A 17,985-nucleotide genomic window follows, 5' to 3' on the forward strand; every position below is an offset into this window, starting at 1 on the left:
CACAGCAAGATGAACACCGTAACGGCTCCCAATCATATTCAATCTTAACTTCCACCTTAGAATACCCATTACCATCTACAGATGGAATTGCAACAGTGACCCTTCTTTTTAAATCAGCCCCCGCCTGCACTTCAATCAGAGCTCTGGCGTAACTACTTCTTCCCCAAGATTCAGCACACATCGTAGCAGAATACGTATCCAACATCTTAGGCACCCCTATCTTTGATGCAATCAAACTAAGACCATCCTCAGTATATGCCGTTAACGGCACATCGTGCATCTTAACCCACACCGGAATAGCTTTGATATCCTCTTTTTCCAGTTTGATAGAGGCCGACCACATCTTCAAAATAATCGGAACATTTCTTATCATCCATGGCCCATCCTCTAACATTTTATCCATCCCTTCCTTAGTTTTAAACTTAAAGAAAAAGAAGCCGTTCGCATTCATCATCAATCTAACCAGACCGTACTTAACCCAATTGTTCTTAGCAAAGTAATCCACCACCGGAAACGCTAGCCGTTTACCCAAGAAATACCCATAGAGGGTGTTTGCATACCTGTCCGTGACTTGCTGAACCGAAGCCAGCGGAATAACAACATCAGCTCCTTCGACAACCTCAGAAGACTCCATCTCCCTAAAGTTGACCGTCACCTTCTCCTTCGAGTTCTTAACAGCATTTGCAAATGATACCGGTTGCGGATTACCATGACCTGCCAAAGCAGCAGCATTGGAATCTAATCTTTGCTCATATCGCTTGGTAGCTTGCTTAATCCCTTCCCAATCCGAAACCTTAGTTGTTGACCGCATGTTTTCAGCTTCAATTGGAACTGAATTCTCTAACAATTCATCAATAATGTTGACCTTACGAGGTTCAGTTTGAGCCGATAGATCGCCAATGATTTTAAACCTTGCTGCAATTTCTTCAAACGTTGCCCTCGGTGTCGCATGAGGACATAAACATTTTGACATTGATATACACATTTGGTGATTTACATTAGACATGGACATTTTTGATATGGTTTACACAATAACACTTGACAATTGATTTATACATGAACAATTTGCATTGGTGGTTGGTTTGGGTAAATGATTTGAGTAACGAGGCGTGCGTAATATGATACAAACATGGTGGATACGCCGCTGGTACTTCCTATATATAAGTGTTTGTATAATATTACATATCGTAGCATTATCTAAATCATTTCAGTATAGACATATTACATTTTACACAATAACATATTCTTCACAAGACACTATTTTCCAAACAACTTATCTTAAACAAACTCATTTTACTTAGTTATTCATTTAACCTTATATTATTCCTACATATTATCTGATCTTATCGTTTTCCAAATGATTTACAAGACAAAGCAAATTACAAGGTTCATGGCTAAACATTTTCTCAAACATAAGTCATGAATTCTATTTTCACAAAACCTATGTAACTCACAGGCATTTTATGCTGACGTACCTACTTTCACATGTGTTTTCAGGAGCTGTCGCTTAGGATGATGATTGTGACACTAGGGCCGACCTGTGCCTTAGAGACATAAAACGAAGATAGACTAGTTTAATTATGTTATAAACTCTTTTTTTTTTTTGGGTAAAGGGTTACCCCGGTGATTCTATATATTCACAAAACAGAAAAACAAGTAGTATGGAAAGCCCATACTAGTTCTAACATGGGACAACCCCCCATGAAAGTAACACAAGGAAAAACGAGACAACTAACTCACAATTCAACACCCACTAGACAATAATCTAGATAAAACAACTTAGACACAAATCATAAAAAACTAGCCAGCATCGTCAAGCATCGAGTCATCATGAATATCCCACAGCTCTAGAAAGCGTCTCACTTTATCCATATTCTTGTATTTAGCTCCCATAAGTTTATATCGAACTGTCTGAAGAATCAAAGAGATAATAATATCTGGAGGTCTCTTTTGATTTTTAAACAGTCTAGCATTTCGCTCTTGCCAAATGAAATACGCTGTAGCTGCCACTATAAGACGACTTGAATAGTTGAAAGTCGATTTAGATGCACCTCTAGCTAAGAGCCAATTCGTAACATCTATCCACTTCGGGTCAACTGTACCCATATTCACCTTATCCCTAACCGAGCACCAAATCTGAGCAGAGAACTTACATTCAAAAAACAGATGATCATGAGAGTCATTATTTTCGAAGCACAATAAGCAGCACATCATGTTCATGTTCTTTCTTCTCGTCAGATCCCATTGTAGAATTTTATCCTGAGTCAAAAGCTTCCTACGCATGATGAGCCGCATAAGAAAAGCATGCCGAGGAATACATTGAGAAAACCATACCACATTCACCTAGTCTACTTCCGTCTCCCTAGCTCTGATAGATTGCCACACACACGCAGACGAATGGTCATACGATTTGTCACCATCTTTCCAAAGAAATCTATCTCTACTATTCGGGTTAAGCTGCAGGTTATCAAGTTGAATCAAAACCGGAAACAAGTCTCGCCAAGTCGTAGGCCACTTCCAAGATCCATTCGCCCAAACATCTTTGACCGAATCATGAAGAGAGAACCTAGCGGCATGAATAATACGAGGAGATATGAAACTGGCTAAAGGCCCGCACTCACACCAACGGTCGTACCAGGCGGATGTCATCCCACCATCCCCAAGCTTTGACCAAACATGATATCTGATTACTGGACGTAACTGGAGAATTTTTCTCCAACTCCAGCATCCCACCGATGGAATTCTACACTCCCAAAAATTAGTATTCCTTAACCTGTTGGAATAAATCCATTGAACCCAAAGAGAATCCCGCTTGGTAATAATGCTCCATATATGCGAAGCCATAAGTGCTTTATTAACATCTTGAATTCTTCGCAACCCAAGGCCTCCTTCATATTTCGGCTTACATATAGAATTCCACGAAACCTTAGTTTTCCCTCTTTGAAAGGAACCATCTTGCGACCACAAAAAATTCCTCATTTTGGTTTCTAACTCCTTGATAACCCTAGTCGGCAGAATTAACACAGAGGCCCAAAAAATATGCATAGAGGATAAAACAGATAATATAAGCTGGACTCTACCCGCAAAAGACAAGAGCCGATTCTTCCAGTTTGAAATACGCTTCTCCAATCTTTCAATTAAAATACTACAATCTTTGTATAGGAGCCTAGTCGAAATCAAAGGGACCCCCAAATACCTAACTGGTAACTCACCTTCCACAAAGGGAATAATTCCTAGAATAGCCCCTTGACATGCTGCGGAACATTACAAAAGAAACTGGTACTCTTTTGAACATTCGGAATCAACCCAGACATACGAGAGAATTGAGAGAGAGCATTCATAATACATGTAGCCGATTTCACATCCCCTCTAGCAAACATAAACAAATCATCCGCAAAGCAAAGATTGATGATGCGTTATTTCCTGTTTAAAGACAATGTAACACGCTTGTTTGATAAATAAAGTATAACTTTGTATGCCATGATTTTGAAACAATTAATTCTGTTACAACACTCCCCGGCATTTCCGCCACGCTTGGTTGTCCCACGTGGTCGGGGTGTGACAGAAGAGTTGGTATCAGAGCCAATGGTTATAGGAAATTAGGTTATTAGTAATGCTTTGACCTAGACTATAACTTTCTAGGACCCTAACACAAGTTATCTTGTGTTTAGATTTTAAAACATGCACTTCACATATCCTTAGGTGATAGCCACAACGAGAACATCGATTCCAAATCCGCTTTGAAAATGAATCATCTGTTCTAGGATGATTGATTACTGGGTTTTTTTTTTTTTTTTTTTTTTTTGGGTAAAGGGTTACCCCGGTAAATTTTATAAATCACCAAACCAAATAAAACAGGGTGTGCCAAGACACTGACACACACTACTAGTCAAGACAAACCAAGACTAGAACATCCAAGAACACAACCAACGACAAAAACATACAACCAGATAAAAAAAAGAAACAAAACCCGACCAACAAAGCCCCCTAGCAAACAGGACACCGAACTATAACAAACAACTCTAGCCCGGGTCACAATCCAAGTTCTTTATCGAAATATGCCAGGTATCCAAGAGGTTGCGGTGCTTCCGGTCCCTACCAAGTTTAAAACCCATAATCTTCAATCGAACCGTACTGATGATAACATGGGAAAGCACATCAGGAGTTCGTTGGACACTAGAGAATAACCGGTTATTCCTCTCTTGCCATACATAGTACGTAGCGGCCGCAATAAGGAGTTTACCAACAATCCGGTCAAGCTGGCGAGAATTTGCATTTTGAACCATGCACTGCATAATCGAGGACCATGTGTTGTTGACACTCTCCATGTTAATCATTTTCCTCACTGAATCCCAAACTTTCGAGGCAAAGGAGCATTGAAAGAAAAGGTGGTCTCTAGAATCTCGATCATGGTAACAAAGAGGACAACACATAAGAATCAGATTTGTAGCACTACCCGCTTCCCAAGTAGCCATCCTGTCTTGCGTCTTTAACTTATTATTTATCACTAACCACATATGGAAGGAATGCCGAGAAATGCATTGACTGAACCAAATCGAGTCAACCCAATCGACCCTATCACCCCTATGACGCAGAGTATTCCAAACTTCCCAAGATCGAAATTGATAAAAGTTCCCCTCCATATCTTTCCAACGAGATCGATCAGCCATATCAACTAAAGGATGCGGTAAAAAGCCCAAAAAGGAAAAAAACTCTAATCTCTCTCTCTAGCCTGGCGATTATCGTTCCTCATGTAACCCTAATTTCTTCTTCGTAATCTTCTGATTAACATGTTTGATATTAGCGATTGTTCTCCAATCTCTAATGAAGATTCTGTTACTAGTAGTGATCGATTCTAAAATTAGGGTTTCTGTTTTCTTTCGTTCTCTATTGCCGACTAGATTAGGGTTTGCTCGTTTCTGTTGGTTGCGGTCATTGTTTTGATTGGATTTCTGTTGCATGTTCGTTGCTTTCTGTTTGATTATAGGAGAGAGTTGCCTGGTTTGTTCGTTCCGATTGGATTCTGGTTGGGTTTGGTCGAATTCAGCTTCTTGGCGGCTAGGGTTTGATCTACTTCAATTGTAGTTTTCGGCTAGGGTTTGTCACGGCTGCCTTGTTTTCAGCCGGCAATCCTGTTTGCTGAATCTCTGTTGACGGCAACTAGGGTTTTTCAATATGGATATGGATAAACTTAACAGTTCTGGTGGAAATCAACAGGATACTCGTGGGAAGCCGCGATTATCCTTTGATGAAATTGCAGCACGGTTTATTGAAGTTGATAGGAACACATTCAAGCCAAAGCGTGGTTCTTCAAACATCATCGATGATCTCACAAAGGTAACAGTTCCGATTAGTTTGGAAACACGGGAGGTTGAAAAGGCTGATAATGTTTGGGATTTCTCTAGCAAGTTTACGCAAAAATCTGACCTATTTGGTGCTCCTATTTCGGATGACAAGAGGAAACAAACAGGTTTTGGTTCTGCGGAACAATTATCCTTTGCAAATGTTGTGAAGGATTCTAAAGAGAAGGTTAAGGTAAACTTTAGGGTGATGGAATCGAATGAGGTTGTTGAAGGAGCTGACGTTGTCATTCCAGTGTCTTCAGTTCAACAAGTCACCGACAGGTATGCGAACACCTTGTATGGTTATTTTCTGGGTAAACGACTGGCTTTTCCTGTTGTTGAGTTCTATGCAAAGAACAATTGGGCAAAGTATGGATTGTCAAGAATTATGATGAATGCTCATGGGTTCTTTTTCTTTAAGTTCACATCGAAAGAAGGGATGGATCAAATGTTAGAGGATGGACCGTGGATGATTAGAAACGTTCCAATCATTTTGAAAGAGTGGTCGGCCTCTATCAAGTTGGAAAAAGAGGACTTAAAAGCGATTCCAGTTTGGGTCAAGATGTATGATGTACCGTTAGCGGCATTTACTGAGGATGGGCTCAGCTTACTTGCTTCTAAGATTGGGGTGCCTATAATGTTAGATTCGTATACGGCTACAATGTGTGCGGAATCTTGGGGAAGAAGCAGCTATGCTAGAGCTCTTATTGAAGTTCAGGCAGGAGTTGAGTTAAAGAAGAGTGTTACGGTAGCAATCCCTTCTTTGGACGGTCTTAGTCATTCAAAGGTGGAGGTTAAAATTGAGTATGATTGGGAGCCGTTAAGATGTCCTTCTTGTTGTGTCTTCGGTCATGAGGATAGCTCGTGTCCTAAGAACCCGCAGGTAAATTTGAATAGGGATACTGAAAAGAAGGAAAAGGATGACTTTCAGGTTGTAGGAGCCAAAAAGAAGAAACCTAATAATCAAGGGCTTCATATGAAAAACCAGAAGCCAAAGGTAGTTTACAGGCCAGTTGTCAACCCTAAGCCGAAATCGTCCTCAAAGAGTCCGGTACAGAATCAGGTTTCAACGTCTAACCCGTTTGACATTCTAAAGGATGATAATGGTAATCAGGGAGGTACTACTGTGGGTAGAGTGGAGAAGAAACTGTCAAGGGACAGGGAGGATTCGGATGAAGAAGTGGTTGAGGAAGTCTACAATGAAACTAGTAAATTTATGACATCGGGTATTCATCATTCCTCTTCATCTTCGAAAGCAGGGGCAAGCACCTCTTCTTCCAAGTTCTCGAATGGATAGGCTGTCTGCTTTCCGTCTGAAGGGGCTGCTGTTTTGCGGCTTCTTTATATTTGATGATGGCGGTTGAAGATTATGGTTGTGTTTTTGCATTGTTTTGTCTACTAGATGTCGTGTCATGATGTATAGTAGACTAGGTTATGGGGTGATATAGGTCTTTGGTTTTTATTTGTTCTACATATATAGGGCATGTCCTGTATATGAATTAGTGTGGAACACATCCTCACTACTTGTACTTATTTGCGGTTGCATTTTAATAGATTCACCAGGGTAACCCTTTACCCAAAAAAACTAAAGGATGCGGTGGAGGAATATTTATAAGAACCGGGAAAAGATCCAACCAAGCTTGAGGCCATTTCCATTGGCCGACATCATCAATAAGATCCGCAACGAAAGACCGAAGGTTAAAACCCGCATTGGCTATAGCCCGAGGAGTGATAAAGGATCTGAGAGGACTACAAGAACACCAGTTATCACTCCAAGCATTCGTTTGCCGACCGCTCAGGATAGACATCCAAATATAAGGCCTTATGTGATTACGAATTGCAAGAATATGTCTCCATCCCCAGGTTACACTACCACGTTTCGTCACCTCCCAGAAGTTCGTACCTTTCAATTTGTAGGAATGAATCCATTGGACCCAAAGAGAAGGACGATTATTGATAATACTCCATACATGGCCAGAAAGTAACGCAATGTTCACATCTTTAATACTGCGGACGCCCAGACCCCCTTCTTCTTTCGGCAAACAAACATTGGACCAAGCAACTTTAGAACGAACATTCCCCTGGATACCACCATTCCAAAGAAACCGACGCATAGTCTTTTCAAGCTCCTTAACAATACGAACCGGAAGCATAAAAATAGAAGCCCAAAATGTGTACATAGAAGCCAGAACCGAATTGATCAGTTGAAGCCTTCCTGCAAAAGATAAAGATCTTGACATCCAATTATCAATACGACGTTTAACTCTCTCAATAAGGACTTTACAATCCCTATAAGCAAGACGGGTAGAAATCAGCGGGACTCCAAGGTAGCGGACCGGAAGGGTACCCTCCTGAAAAGGCATCAACCCAAGAATTTGCGTTTTCACATGGTTAGGAATGTTGCAAAAGAAAATTGTACTCTTAGGAGCACTTGGAACCAAACCCCAGATCTTTGTAAAACTACCCAAAGCATCCCTTAAAACTTTAACCGAGGGCCTATCACCATGAGCAAAAATGAAGAGATCATCCGCAAATGAAACATTTATAATCCTTTGCTTAGCACATAGAGAGTGAAATTTAAACGACGCATGAGTTCTCGCTGCATGTTGAAGGAGAAGAGACAAGACTTCCATAACTAGCGTAAACAAATACGGAGACAAGGGGTCCCCTTGTCTAAGGCCCCGTTTCCCATAGAAGAAGCCATGAATGTCACCATTGATGCAAAGGGAATACGATACCATGGAGACACAAGTCATAATCCACTTAACCATTTTCCGATGAAAGCCAAACCGCAGTAAAACAGATTCAAGGAAAGACCAGTTAACTGTATCATATGCCTTCTGAATGTCGATTTTCAAAGCACATCTAGAAGGTCCTCTATTGGTATGATAATTGTGCATAAGTTCTTGCGTGAGGAGGATGTTATCAGAAATCTTACGACCAGGAACGAATGCCGATTGGTTTATGCTGACCAAGCCATCCAAATTGCATTTAAGTCTATCCGTGATGATTTTACTAATGCATTTGAATAGCACATTACAACAAGAAATCGGTCTATAGTCAAGAACCGAATTTGGAGTCTCCTTTTTAGGCACCAATGCAATGATCGTGTGATTAATTTGTTTAAGCAATTGGCCATTATCAAAGAAAGCAAGAATCGCGTCAGTAACTTCCTCACCGACAGTATCCCAAGCATGCTTAAAGAAGGCTGAAGTGAACCCATCCGGCCCCGGAGCCTTGTTTTCCCCGATGCTAAACATAGCCTTTTTTACTTCCTCTCTAGTCACCGGACGAACCATATGATCAGCAGAATCAGTAGAGAGAGTATTAATAAACAAGTTATCAATATCAAGCCTGTCAACATAGTCCGCAGTACCCAAGAAATCCGTGTAATGAGCAACAAAAACAGCCGGAACATCCTCGCCCTCAAACTGATTGCCTTGAGCATCTTTGATACACGAAATTTTACTTCTAGCATTTCTACTTTTCACACACTTGTGGAAATATGAAGTATTAGCATCACCCGCACTAAGCCAATCAACCTTAGCTTTTTGATTAAGAAAACATTCCTCATCATAAGCCGCAACCTGAAAATCACGCAGACACACAGATTGCAAATCACGAAGGCATGAATCCGACGGGTTTGCATCTATTTGCTGTTGAAGTTGATCTAGGTTCTTTCGAAGAGAAGATACTCGTTCATGAAGATTACCCTGCTTATAAAGAATCTTACGAAATACTGGCTTGAGGTTTTTCATTTTCTTCACAACCGAAAACATGGTATGACCCGTAACATTATTAGACCACTCCTTAACAACAGCTTGCATAAACTCCGGTTTAGACGTAATAAAGTTCGGGAATTTAAAAGGTCTCGGCTTTGAACGGAAACCCGAAGACGTTTTAAAAACACAAGGAGTATGATCCGAAATACGTGGAGGATGAAAGAAAGCAAAACCCTCCGGGAATAAAGAAAGGAGATGAATATTACCCATAATCCGATCAAGCTTTTTCAAGATACCAATACCCTCTCTCGGCTTTTGGTTCCAGGTGAAATGCATACCATGACAAGGGATATCAAGAACCTCCAATTGCTTGACACATTCATAGAAATCCCTCATGCCAATAGAAAGACTAGACGAACCAAAAGAACAGCCATCTAAACTAAGAGCCACATTAAAGTCGCCAAGGATTACCCACGGCTTGTCTCGCGCCAAACTGTTATGCTTAGAAAGGTCATCCCATAGCACACGTCTAGCTTGGTAAGAATTTTCTGCATAGACAAAAGAACAAAGAACCACTTTCCTCTTAGCCTTAAAATGGATCTGTGCGTGAATAACTTGGTCCGTTTGGGATAGCACCATTAAGTCCACGTCATCCGCATTCCATCCTAGAATTATTCGGGTACCTCTTGAACACAAACCACCGTTAGACGTCCAACTCCAACTACGAAAAACCTTGTTACAAATTTTGTCTAAGTTATTCACGTGGACATGAGATTCCAAAACCGCACAAACACTAAGCTGATTTTCAGTAATAAGAACCCGAACCTCGTTTTGTTTCAGGGGACGATTCAAACCCCTAATGTTCCATGCAGCTATACTACCCATTTAAACCCGTTAGACCGGGAGTGCTTGCCCCCTCAGCGCTTTTCCACCAGGCTTACTCGACACAAACTTGGCCATTTCTGTTTGGACTCTTTCAACAACTTCCTCTTCCTGTTGAGAGCCATTTTGATTACCAACATTAGCCTGTGGACCCGGATCATTTTGTTTCTCTATGTCGATTATACTAGCATCCCCCTCCGTACTATTTAGGGCTTCAAAAGAGTTCCTTGTTTCCACACTACTTCGATTAGCAGTGTTAGATTTGTCATTCTTAGTTCCTGACGAACTCGCACCCACATTAGCTACCTTTGGCTTGTAAATGAACTTTTGCTTCTGCTTCTTTGGCATAACTCCCAGCCTAGCCGTTTTCCTTTTATCCGTAACAAAGCCATCTTCATCCACCACAACTTGCTTTTCTTTCTTATTGTTCACATTTTTAGCACATGTCTAATCATTGTGACCAAACACACAACATTCCGAACACCGTTGAGGCTTCCATTCATATTCTACTTTGATTCTTTCAGTAACATAACCATCCTCATCAAGCTTGGGGATAGCAACAGTGATATGATCTTTGATATCAAAATCCGCATTAATTTCAATTAATGCCCGGGCAAAACTGCTCCGACCCCAGTGATCCGAACACATATCAGCAGTATAGCCATCTAGCCGCTTAGGGGACCCTAACTTGGACGCAAACAAGCTCAACCCATCATCCGTATACACCGTTAGGGGAACATTATGCAACTTAACCCAAACTGGAATCGTCTTAATACCCTCTTTTCTAAGGCTGACCGAAGGAGTCCAAACATTCAAGAACAAAGGCACTTTCCTAATCAACCACGGACCATTTTCTAACACTTTAGACATATCCTCCTTAGTGTCGAACTTAAAGAAAAAGAATCCTTCAGAATTCATCATAAGTTTAGAAAACCCATGCCTAGCCCAAACGTTTTTAGCGTAATATTCCACCACCGGAAAAGGAAGACGATTACCCAAAAAATAACCGTACAAAACATTTTCAAATTTATCCTGAACTTTCCGAATTACCTCACGGGGAATGACTACATCAGCATCTTGACAGGTTACGGTAGTTTCCATCCACCTGAAGTTAACTTCCCTTTTCAGCTGAACCTTGTTCTTGACCCTGTCCGCATACGAGTTGAGGCCTGGCCTTATGACATTCGTATCTTCCCTACAATCCATGTTGCTCCCCTCTGAGTGAACAGGAACAGAAATCTTTTCTAACTCATCGATCACATTGATAACCTTCGTATTACCACGACGGGGCAATATAGGGTTGCCGTCAATATTGATAGGCTTACCAAACAAAGACGACTTCCCTATAGAATCCGGAATACCCACCACCTTCGGATCATTCGTACGAATGAAAACATCCCCATGCAACCTTTCCGTGAAAGACTGAAACCCTAGATCCTCTAACCCCGGATCACGATTCCTCTCCATGAATGCAGCCGCCAAAGCCTTGACACATGCACACGTAAAACCCTAATCAGCCGACAAGTAATCAGAACCCTAATCAACCGACAAGAACAAATCTTTCACTGAAACAAATGCCGAAATCCCAAGAAAATAGAAGCCGATCCTTTAAACCCTAGAACAAAACCTCAACCCTTGATCGATTAAACTAGTGTCATCAATCTAGCTAAGTTAATCTCAGTTAACCGCAATCAATGGCAACTAGGTTAATAAATTAGGGTTTCAGAATTTATTACTAAGGTAGCGATTTTCAAGAAAACAAAAAGAAACCCTAGTTCTTAATCGATCCCTAATGCTAACGAGTTCGTTATAGACTCTTGAAAGATCAAGAACTAATCACAGACTGTTATGCATAAGATCACAAGAAAAAACAAGGGAAAATTGAAGAACAAGATGAGAAAATCGCCTAAAGGAGAGAGAAACTTCACGAAGCCAGAAGTCACATTTTTTTATTACTAGGTTTTGAACCCTCTGTTATAAGGTTTTGAACCCCTTTTGAATTTTCAAAAGTCTCGTCAAAGTTTTGAGTTTTAATAGTGTGAACAGGTGCGAACTGGAAGAGTGAATGCCTGTACCCTGAGTTTTCTGTTTAAGGCTAGAGTGTTCGTACAATCCACATAATCGGACCAGTCACTCTTAGCTGGGAACTCTTGGGGTGAGTGTTCACTTATAGGCGAACATGTTTTCGCGATACATTATTGTTGACCCATTTACTTTGATTAGACATTGTGTATCGCTGCTCAGAGTAGGTGATAGAGGTTCTCTGGGCGAATAGGGCGATCTGGTTGTTCCTGTGAAATCAGTCTTCGTTTCAATCAAATCCTGGTTCTGATCGATCTTGCTTAGCATCTAGGGAGTACCTGATTAAGCTCCTTAGTTTCTAATCGTTTGAAATCAGGCTAGGGTTCTTGCGAGTAGAGGATTTCAGTCTTTTTCGTTCGTTCAACTTAGCTTTTGATTTCCGATTTCGCGTTTAGGGTTCCAGCTTTTCTATTTCGTTAATTGATTGCTTTTAGTTGTTGAGTTTTAGAGTTCCGATTGGATTCTGGTTGGATTTTGATCGATTTTCACCTTGACGGCGGCTAGGGTTTTGATCGATTTCAATTGTGGTTTTGGCTAGGGTTTGTCACGGCTGCCTTTGTTTCAGCCGGCATTCCTTTTTGCTGAATCTCTGTTGACGGCAACTAGGGTTTTTCCGATTCGGCAATCCATTGTTCATTGTTCAACGGTAATTCAGGGTTTATCAATATTAATGGATGATCTTAATTGTTCTGGTGGAAACCAACAAGATATTCGTGGGAAGCCGCGATTTTCGTTTGAAGAAATTGTTGCACGGTTTCTTGATGTTGATGGGAACACTTTGCAGCCAAAGCGTGGTGTAATGATTGGAACACAAAGTGACCCTAAGTCTTCGAATATCATTGATGATCTCACCAAGGCCACAGTTCCGGTTCGTTTGGAAAAACAGGATGTTGATAAGTCTGACAATTTTTGGGATTACCCTACCAAGTACACGCCAAAATCAGACCTCTTTGGTAAAACACGATCTTCGGGGCATATACACCATTTCCTGTTTTCTTGAATAACTAGCCAATTTCATTACTGAGATGAATTTTAGTGACTTTCGAGGTCTATCTCCGGTAATTAAAATTACTTCTCCTGTAGGTGTTTGAATTTCTACTGCATTTTTGTCACATAGGATTCGTGCATGGTTGGCTATTAACCAATCCATTCCTAATACTACATCGAATCCTGCTAAATTCATTGGTAACAAATTTGCAGAAAACTTATGGCCTAATAGTTCTATTTTTCCTTCTTGCCAGATTTTATCTATTTTCACAGAATTTCCTTATGCGGTTTCTACTGTGAAGATTTGCCTAAGAGTGGTTAAAGGTAACTTAAGATCTTGGCAAAATAAAGTATTTATAAAACTTTGGTTCGCACCAGAGTCAAATAATACTTTTGCAAATACGTTGTGAACTAAGAACGTACCAGCTATCACATCTGGAATGAGTTCGGCCTCTTGAGTGGTCAGCTGGAATGCTCGCGCATTTCTCTTGGTTGCTCCTTCAGCTGGTTTGGTTTGGTTAACTACAGGTTTAGCTAACTTAGGACATTCAGATTGAAAGTGTCCCCTCTCTCTGCAATTATAACAAACTTTTGTTTTCTTCCTGCAGTCTTCTTCCCGATGTCCTTTCATTTTGCAAAAATTGCAAACCATGTTGCATTGTCCATAATGCTTCTTTTTGCAAATTTTGCAGAAAGGAGATGATGAGGATTGTCCGGTTCCTCTCTTCTTGGCATTACCCACACGAAATCCTTGGGTAATCTTGTGAGCTAATTCCTTCTTGCGATCTTCCTCTCTTGTGCGTACCAATTCATCTGTTAGGGTATTAGCTAATTCTACAGCATCGTCAATAGTACGAGGTCTCGCAGCTTTAACGATGTTTCGGATTTCACTAATTAACCCCCAGATGTAACGAGAGATAAGTACCGGTTCTGGCGAAGCCAGTGATGGCACTACCCTTGCGTATTCAAAGAATGTCGAAGTATATCCCCGACAATCTACTCCTAGCATACGATGACTTAGGAACTTGTTTGCCATTTGTTCCTTCTCGTATTCGGGACAGAATTTTCTTTCTACAAGACTCTTAAATTCTTCCCAACTCATTGCATAGGCTATCCTTCTTCCTTTTGCCTGGAGGACCGTGTTCCACCATTCGAGTGCTCCTTCTTTGAACAGATTTGATGCATACATCACTTGATCCTCTGTGGCACATTTGCTTATTGCAATTACTGCTTCGGTTTTCTCTAACCAACGCAGTGTTGCAGTTGCCCCTTCGTTACCTGCAAATTCAGCGGGTTTGCAAGCAAGAAATTCTTTGTAAGTGCAACCAGGCGTTGCAGCTTTCATTTTTTTTAGGGAGTGGGGCCTGCTGCGGATCATGATCGTCATGATTACCGCCTCCATTTATGCTGTTACTGCCGTTATCTTCTGGAATACGTTTACTAGGAATTAATTGTGGTTCGGCAGGTTTTCGAACAGCAGCTACAATTTCTGGAATAGCATGAGCTATCCCTTGGGCGATAAAATGCTCGATATCTTGTCGAGTTATATATTGATCTTCCTGTTCTTGCTCAGATTGATTTACTTCATTAATTGGTTCATTGTTAGCGTTTTCCCTCTGCTAATTGGTAAAATTATTAGTGTCTAACTTATCAATGACAAAATTCACATAGATACACATAGATTATCACAACATACGAATATAACCAAAATTGTCGATTTCTCGACTTTTACTTTGTTAGTATATTGTATATGCATCCATACACACCTGTATTTTACAGAGTTTTATTGCCCATTTTACAGAATTTTAAGTTACTATTATACAATACGGCTTTCTGTGGTTTAACTGACAGTTCTAGTAATGATGCTCCCTCTCATCGTACTTCCAAGTTATATGCTCTCCCATTTCCCTGATCCTATTACCTGTACCTATCAGTTCTTCACCGAACTGACGGAGTTCAGCTAGGTTTTCATTACTCATGGGAGGATTTGGGAGTGGTTCTGGGTCAAATTGTGGAAGGAAACTATAAGGACTGTTAACTATATTTTGGAATTGCCAGTCGTTGGTCCACCATTCCTCCATTTGGCCTAATGGTCTGGTATGAACTAGTGGGTCTGGAATAACTGGTCCTAGATTTAGTGGGAATTGAACTGTAGCCGGGTAAGAAAAGAGATTGTCGTTGATAGGCTCTAAAACATCAGAGTTCTCTAATAGGCGATCTATTTCGTCCTGGAACGTGATTTCTCTTACTAGACCCAACTTATCGGATATTTAGAGATTAACATTTTCTGCTACAGTAGCTAGCATATAGAGATTTGCCCATTTCCCGTCTATTTTATCTTCCCAAGGTGTATTATTACCCAACTCTTGAACTTCTGGGTTAAACCTAACTCTCTTGGTTCGGGGTTTCTTTGTCTCCTGACTCTTTTTAAGTATCGAATCCCTTTTCTCTGGGGAAAGTGGATTGTCATAGTTTGCCTTGCGGACAAAGATTCCTTCTTCTAAATTTACTGGATTTTTTAGAAGAAGATGCCACATCTAGTTTGTGGTAGATAGCAGACAACTTTTGTTTACCCATACTGTAACTAAAAATAGCCAGTTAATAAAACAAATAATCACAGAATAACAATTAGTAAAATTAAGCACTGTGGTCCAAAATGCTTAATTTAGGCTTAATCAGTGGCTTGATCAGTGGCTCAATTTAATTATTAGCTCTGATACCACCTTCGCTGTCACGGCTCCCCGACCCACCCTGGACGGAGTCGGGGGACCGCGAGACAGTTCCCGTTGTATTTAATTATTACGGCAGCGGAAGTCTTTTTATAACAGGATCTTTTATCCGTGAAATATGCTCGTTTAATATATTACACAAAGTTTAAGGGATAAATCCCATAATTTACAATACGTTGATTTCACACAGAAATCTTTATTTCTCAAAACATGTTTTATTCATTTATTTACACTGAGCCACTTTCCTGAGCTTGATACTGCTTTACTGCACTTTTTCTGGATCACACAGATCACCTGAAACATGTTTGAAAAAGGTTTTGTCAGCGGGAAATACTGAGTGAATCATTCTGTTTTCTAAAACGACCCGTTAGTTATAATTTACAGTATTAAGAGCGATTACAATGTTTCTATCAACCAATTATCAAGAATGGGTATTTGTCACTCGATTCATTTCTGTGACTGTGGTCATACCACTATTGGGTCCCGTTGCCCAAATAGTGACGGTGTACTCACACAGAGTAATAATAACTCACATAGAGTAATATTCACTCACATAGAGTGATAATAACAGTAATGTGCACAATACCCCACATACCAGCTGTAATTTGGTGATTAGAAAGACTTAATCCCTGTAACTATAACCTTGAAAATAATTTGAGGTATTGTAATATTTACTCACAAACGGTGAGAAAACAGTTTAAAAAGAAGAATGACTCACATTGCAGATTAACGAGCAATAGATATAAGCCTACTGATTAGCCTTGCTTAAACCTAATTTAACACAATGCACACACACAGGTTAGTAACTAATACAGCAGTTACGTCAATTCACGAGATTAAACTTTCACAACGATTAATCAGTGCAATACTCGATAATTCAATCGGATTCACAACGAATAACAGAGCATAGTCCGAATTCGAACAGCACTCTAATATTCAAGTCGAAATCACGACGAATAATCAAAGTACAAGCTCAATTGAGCAGCACCCGGACTATCGTTGGATAGTTATAATCGATCGGACGTTGAATCGTAATAGCGATCGAGTTATTACCCTGATTGCGGCAGCACTTCGTGATCGGTGTGTGTTTTGTGTGAACGATATTCGTTATAACTCAGAGCTCAATTCGAAATTGAACGTCAAAGTAAAGCACAGAACTAAGTCCCACTGCCTTCTATTTATAGCTGGAATTTGGCCTCCCTCGCGCCACGCGAAGAAGACCTGTGGATCCGTCGCATGGCGCGACGGGTCTATTTCGTAGCCTAGGTTGTTTCGTGTCCCTATTAGCCTTGGTGAGTAAGTTAAACGAATCAATTTCGTTTCTACAGCAATTTAGAAGATAAACATTACTAAGGTTTAACCCCCCCTGAGTTTTAGGGGCCCTGATCCTGATTCCGATTGTTATGAAAATTTTAGGGTTTATGCGAAATCACTTGGGTTTCTTAATTAGCGTTTCCTTATTACCTAATTACCATCCTAATTATGGATTTTCGTGACAGTTGTTACACCCATCGTCATCCCTGTCTTTCGTACGAATCTCCCATTCTCTAAGAAGGTTACGCACCCTAACGGTATTCTTCAGCTTAGCTCCCATCAACTTGTATCGCACTGTATTCATGATTACATCACTAACCGTCTCAGGAGGTCTTAACTGATTTTTAAATAGCCTGGCATTCCTCTCTTGCCAAATACTATACGCTGCAGCCGCTACAAGTAGTTTAGCAACATAAGTATCGACCCTTCTTTGATGATCTCGGTTACAAAGCCATTGAACAATATCCGTCCATCTCGGCGCAATAGAACTCATTCCGACCCTGTCTCTAACTATAAGACACACTTTAGTTGAGTACTTACATTCAAAAAATAGGTGCGGATGAGAATCACATTCTGATAGCACAGTAAACAGCACATCATATTCATGTTTTTTCTTCTAGATAAATCCCATTGCAGAATTTTATCTTGCGCAAGGAGCTTACCCTTCATAATTAACCACATCATGAATGCATGTCTAGGGATACACTGGCCAAACCAAACAATGCTACCCCAATCCACTTCCGGTTCTCTATGCCGAAGAGAGTGCCAAACACCAGAAGAGGAAAATTCGTTAATGTCACTACCATCTTTCCATAACAATCTGTCAACTTTCAAGGGATCTAGCTGAACATGGTCAATCTGATTAAGAACAGGAAAACTATCCCTCCAAGCGGTAGGCCACAACCAAGAACCATCAGCATACACATC

The 17,985-nt window shown here is 40.5% G+C and overlaps 1 protein-coding gene across 1 annotated transcript; it reads right to left on the reverse strand.

Annotated features, from left to right (window-relative positions):
- Window positions 1-1,800: 1,800 nt before the first annotated feature.
- Window positions 1,801-2,283, reverse strand: LOC110875960. Its single transcript, XM_022124149.1, has one exon. It carries the CDS (start codon window positions 2,281-2,283, stop codon window positions 1,801-1,803), a length of 483 nt encoding a protein of 160 aa, XP_021979841.1.
- Window positions 2,284-17,985: the final 15,702 nt, after the last annotated feature.

Source organism: Helianthus annuus, chromosome 9 (assembly GCF_002127325.2).
Source record: "Helianthus annuus cultivar XRQ/B chromosome 9, HanXRQr2.0-SUNRISE, whole genome shotgun sequence".
Classification (NCBI taxonomy): domain Eukaryota; kingdom Viridiplantae; phylum Streptophyta; class Magnoliopsida; order Asterales; family Asteraceae; genus Helianthus; species Helianthus annuus.